The sequence below is a fragment of the Alligator sinensis genome, unplaced genomic scaffold (genome assembly GCF_000455745.1).
Source record: "Alligator sinensis unplaced genomic scaffold, ASM45574v1 scaffold976_1, whole genome shotgun sequence".
NCBI lineage: Eukaryota > Metazoa > Chordata > Crocodylia > Alligatoridae > Alligator > Alligator sinensis.
In genome coordinates this window covers 52,461-58,435 of record NW_005842117.1, presented here as the reverse complement: position 1 = coordinate 58,435, position 5,975 = coordinate 52,461, and the positions used below count along the sequence as shown (strand labels likewise).

General features: G+C 46.5%; 1 protein-coding gene across 1 annotated transcript in view; it reads left to right on the top strand.

Annotated features, from left to right (window-relative positions):
• LRRIQ1 (leucine rich repeats and IQ motif containing 1) overlaps positions 1-5,975 on the top strand; it is a gene marked incomplete at its 3' end in the record, with an annotated part of 60,384 nt that overhangs the window by 7,994 nt on the left and 46,415 nt on the right. The window contains exons 5-6 of the mRNA XM_014520455.2: positions 1,298-1,409; positions 2,738-2,967. Of these exons, the coding sequence (XP_014375941.2) occupies positions 1,298-1,409; positions 2,738-2,967 (342 nt within the window). The remainder of the gene's footprint in view (positions 1-1,297; positions 1,410-2,737; positions 2,968-5,975) is intronic.

The following is a 5,975-nucleotide window of genomic DNA, read 5'->3' as shown; positions in this document are numbered from 1 at the left end:
ACAGAACACTTAACCATATTTACTTGATTTGAAGATGAAGTTTACTCATTTAACATGGGGGAAAAAAGCCACTTGTCTTGGAATCAAGTACAAAGTGATTCCAAGATCAGGGTAGCAAGCAGCTGCTGCAACTACGACTGTGACTACAGTGCAGCTGCAGCTGTGGCCCCATCCCTGGATCAGAGCCACAGTTGCAGTCACTGCCTATCCCCCTTATATGTATGAAATAAGAATGTTATTTTCTTTATGTGGAGCAGTTCCAAAAGTCGTAATGTTTTTGTGCTTTCTGAGATGCTGACATTTGACTGGAAAAATGGGGGGAGGGGGCAGTTTGTGTGGCACAAATTAATTAAAGTACATACATTCTATTGAATATAAGGATGCAACTTTCTTCCTTCCTTCTTTCTGCTGAGGACACTCCTGAAACAGAAAGATACTATTTTTTTCCCTATTGTTTTTCTTTATCTGCTGCTACAATGTGTGTCTTCTGTTCAGGACGTCTCATTTTTAACCTATGGATTGCCACCAGTAGCATAACCAGAGGGGGCAAGCGGGACACCAGCCCCAGGTGCCTACTGTGAGGGGACCCCATCTCTACAGGAGTCTGTCATGGCAAGGGCAGCCCTCTGAAGCCCCTACTTGGCCCTAGAAGTCCTATGCAATCTTATGACCTGTAGTATATCTGGGGAGTTGGTGGGCATGGGGGAATGGAATGATGTGCTCCCCTGGAGGCTTTGTCATGGGCGGCACAGCCCTGCTCCCAGGGGTTGAGGGTGAATGGGGTACCAGGAGCTACCTATGGGGAGCCTGTGACACTCTCTGCCTCAGCAGCAGCACAAGCTTATGTTGTTATAGCAGCAGCAGATGATGCTGACACTGTCATTCAAGGGAAGAGAGCAAAGAGCCCTAGTAGGTAAGAATCCTCTCCCTCTTTCTCTGTTTGCCACTAGCTTGAACAGGTGCACTTGCCTCTGTCAGCAGAAAGTGAGAGGGAGCATTAAACACGAGGACAGATGGGATTTTGGTTGGATTTTCTGTTTGCATGTTTTGAAGAAATAAACGGGATTCCACTGTAGCCTGCATTTTCCAAACCGTGATTGCTCAGAGTGGAGTATGGAGCTTGTGCTAATGTTGCCAGAATTGACCAACAATAAGACTGGTGGTATTCTGTAAGTGTAGGAGTGTTAGCTGCTGCACAAAAAGATAGCCTCTACCTCAAAGTTACAATTTTAAGTGTTCTGCTTACACATTTTAATAGCTTCACTTTTTTTTACTATGACTATTTTGGATTTATTAGGTATTGTGTGAAATAGAGAATGAAGAATTACAGGCAATTCCAAACATTAATGTTCAGCCTACCAGTGAAGATGTCCCTTGCAGTATGATCACTGATAAACATTCTTTTACAGGTAAACACACTTGATTGTTTATTTAGTTGTGCTGTTGTTTAATACAGTCCTAATTTTTTAGAAATAATTCTTCTGTTCTGGTATATTGTGAATCAACTGAACCATTCCCAACGAATGGCCAAACTCCAGGCAGTAACAAGTTCACCTATCTCGGCAGTACAGTGTCACATGCAGTTCACATCAGTGATGAAACCAACGCCAGAATTACCAAAGCAAGTGTAACCTTTAGCAGACTACATACAAATATGTAGGAGTGCAGAGGCATCAGTCTACGAACAAAACCAAAGGTCTACAAAGCCATTGTGTTGCCAGTCCTGATATATGCATGTGAAACCTGGACAGTGTACAGACGCCATGCTATGAGGCTGAACCACTTTCACGTGGAGTGTCTGAAGAAACTGATGAGGATAAGGTGGCAATACAAGGTCCCAGACACTGAGGTTCTCACATGGGCATGCATTTCAAGCATCTACATTCTGTTGATAAAATCACAGATGGGATGGGCAGGCCATGTCGCCAGGATGTGAGATGAGCGACTGCCAAAGAAGATCTATAGCGAACTAAAGGTGGGAAAGCACACTCAAGGAGGCCAGAAGAAATGTTTCAAGGACTCCCTCAAGTCACCCTTGAAAAGTTTCTGGATTGACCTGAAGTCTTAGGAAGATCTTGTTCATGATTGTTCCACCTGGCAAAGCCTCATCTATACTGGATCTACAGTTTGAGTGCAGGAGGACTGCTGAGGCAGAGCAGCAGCACAAGCAGCGTAAATCTCTCAACAGCACACATCATCCGCTGTTGATCAAGCAACCCAAAGTGGCATCTCTTGCTCAGTGTGCCACAGACAATTCAAAGCACAAATTGGCCCGATCAACCACTCATGCGCTCACAGAAACCAAACCAACCAGTGACGTCACAGTTATCTTCAAATTCAAAGGTCAAACAACATAGATTGCCCTCCTGCAGACATAATGTAGGGTTGCTACAAATAGTTTCACACAGGTTCTTTTGCCAGCCCCAACATGACTGTGGCAGGACCAGTGTTTGAAGTGGATGGACCTCTATTAACTAAGGATATTTTGGTTAGTGTTACTTTTTATACATAGTCCATGATCGACTGCTGTAACTTACAGAAAGAAGCCTGCTGTGCCACCCATGTTAGCCTGATAGCCTGAGTCTTACAACAAGTCTGCTTCTCTTAGGGTTATAAACTGTAGGGAACCAACACAAAGTCTTATCCATTGTGGTTTCTTTTCAATACATCATTGATATTTTATGCTTTTACATTGACATTTATTATGAACTCATACTTTTTCTTAAATTTCTTGTAGATGATGGTGACATGACCTTTAGCTTTACTTACCATGAAGTGGAAAAAAAATGTAGACAAGAATTTGACCTTTGGGAAAAAAGACAAAAAGTGCTAGAAAATGAAAAAATGGAAAGGCTGAGAGCTGAAAAGGAAACAGAGGAAAAACAAAATGAAGAAAAAAATGAAAGGAGACAACGGTGCTTGGAGGAATTTGCATCTGAGAGGATGAAGTTAGAGATGCTTAATATGGTAATGTTTAAACAACAGTATCTAAAGTACATATATCCTCTCATAGAGACTACCTAAATACAGAACCAAAGTTGAAAACAGTATATTACCTTCTCTACCTAACCTTCACTTACCTATGAGGCCAGAATGAGATACTACTAGAATAGATTATACTGGTCTTCATGTACTGTGATGCACATTATGACTTATTCCTGGTTTGTCTTGAGAGACAGATTCTGTTAACAATGTAACTATTAAATCGTCATCTTTGGGCTTTGTTGTTCTTCTATAATAGACATAGGTTGGTACCAATTAAAATCCTTGGAATCAAGTGTCATCTGTAAATGCTTTGTAAATATCTGGTCGACTCAATTTCAAGTTAGTCTAAGTAACTTTTTTCTCTACAACTGACGTTAATCTGTTGACAATTGAATGACATGATTTTTTTTTTTTGGCAGCAGCTTTCATACTTTTTTCAGGTTTGGTATAACTATGACTTTTAATCTGTTTTCTAGTACTAGTTCTTCTTCCCACAGCTTCTGTGTCTATTTTTCAATGAAGGGGTGCTCAACCCCCAACCTGTGGCCTCGTGTCATCTAGCCCATGGGGCACCACTCCCCACCACCACATTTCTAGACGCATGAGGAGCCCTGAGCCCTGCATACTGGATCTGGTACCCAATCCCAGCATGCAGGGTTGGGTGGGGGTGGCGTTGGAATTTAGGGCTAAAGCCCAGCACACAAGGGCTGGGAGCGGGAGGCCCTGGACCTCAGGGCCCAACACCTGTGTGGGGGACTGGGAAAGGGTAGTGCCAGGCCCCTGGGACCCAATCTGGCATGCTGGAGTGGGAGGGGCATGATGAATTGGAAGGGAGCAGGGCCGGGCCCCAGGGTCCAATCCCGGTGGGGGCAGTTCCATCTGGCCTATGGACTGGCCCCACCCACTCATCTAGCCTACAGGGCCAAAAGGTTGAGCACCACTGTGCTTCAGCTGTTATAGTGTCAATTCCTGCAGCTATTTCATTTTTAATTGCTTCACTTCTAAAGGTAGTTCAGTGATGATACAGAACACCTGGTAAGATAGAATGGATGTATCTAGCACACCTAGAATGCTTACATTTAGAGGGACTGCTCCTTACTTTGTAAAAATGTTTCTTTCGTATTTCCAGCACCTCTTTTGGCTTTTGCCTTCAGTTCATAGGCTTTTTCCATTTTTATTTTTGGTCCACTTCAGATTTACTTCTGCATGTTTTCATCTGTTCCTTACCTGATAGCTCAGGGGGGAGGAATTATTTTGGCTGGAGGGCCACTTAACAAGTTCTGGTGAGCTGTCAAGGGCCTCAAGGGTAGCTCTGCCCCTTGATAGGTGCCCTGCCCCTGGTCACCATCTTGGGACTGGAAGTCCTGCCTCCCCTCCTCCCAATGACGTTTGTCACCAGAAGTCCCTCCCCTTGTCCCAGAAGTACTCTGTTTGGGAAAGGGGTTTGCCATCTTGGAACTGGAAAAAAACCCTAATTATATTCTAAAAATCAAACATCCAGAATAACATATTTAATTTTTATTTAAAAAACATATTTTTGTCCTGATTGTGTGTGTTTGCATTGTGTATATAGAGGTGATTACATAATGGCTCAAAATGAGTTTTTACTCTGGTGTATTGCAGGAGGGGTGTGGGGGGGTATGGGGTTTGCAGGGGGTTGTGTATGTGGGGTGTGGGTGGGTATGGGGGGCTTGTGGGTATGGGGTTGGTGGGATGTGGAGGGGGAGGGTGGCTGGGGTGTGCATGGCAGGGGTTCATGTGTGTGGTGGAGTGTGTGTGCATAGCAGTGAGCGGGGCTTCCCCAGAGGTGCATGGGTGTGTGTGTAGGGGGTGTGGGGTTTGTGGGCAGATGGGGAAGGTGTGGGTACGTGTGGTATTTGTGAGATGTGTGATTGTGTGTGGGAGAGGGTGTGGTTATGGGGTTTGTGGGGGAGGGTTTGTGGGTATGGTGGGATGTGCATGGGAGCCCCCGACACGTGCACCCACCCCTGTCCCACAACAGCCTAGAGCTTGCACACCCTGCGGCGCCTCCCCATCACCACCAGCAGTGCACAACCCCTACCCTGCCCCATGCCTGCTGTGGACTCAACCCAGCATGAGTGGATTAGCCAGAACCTGGCTACAGCCCTGACCCAGCGCGCCTTGTGCCTGGTCCAGATTTGCTTGCTTACGCTAAGCAGCAGCAGCAGCAGTGCCAGGCAGGCGAAAACTGTTGCTCAGCACAAGGGAAAAGTGGCCCTTCCCCCTCGCTGCTGCCCTGCGCTCCCTGCTGCAGCCACCTGGAGCCCATGCTGGGCTGCCCTGTGGCTCCGCCACTGTCACTGCCACCTATAGGCTGCCCCACGGGGCAGAGGAGCTGTAGGGCAGCCTGGCGCAGGCTCTGAGCAGCTGTAGCAAGGCAGCAGCAAGGGGGAGGAGCTATTTTCTGCTGCACTGAGCAACAGTTTCTGCCCAGCTGGCACTGCTGCTGCCACTGTTAACATGAGCAGGAAAGTCTAGAGCAGGTGCAGGGCACGCTGGCTCAGGGCCGTGGCATGGGTCCCCACTGGACCACAGGGCTAGGGCCAATGGCGTTGACAGATGGAAGAAGCTGTCACCACCTGGTGTGCCTAGAAAGGTAGTCTAGCTGCAGAGCTGCCCCAGCCCCACTGTGTGCCCAGAGGGCAGTAGGACACACCACTACCTGACAGTGCCTGGGCCAGGCAGGACCGAGGGACCTGCTGTGAACTGGACAAAGCCCCTCCGGCCGGCCCTCAGGCTGTATTTTTCCCCCACCCCTGTCATAGCTTTTCTACTTGTTAAGTTTATTCTTTCCGGAACTTTTGCTTGTCCAGTCTTCATGATGTCTTGACTGCTGTGTGTATGGTTTGTACTTTTTCTGCAGTCAGAACTTGCTTACACTATTTTGTAATAGTGTAATACCACTTGTGTCATGGTATTTCCAGATCTTCCTCACTTGTTTGCACATTTCAGTAATTTCCTTTATTGTG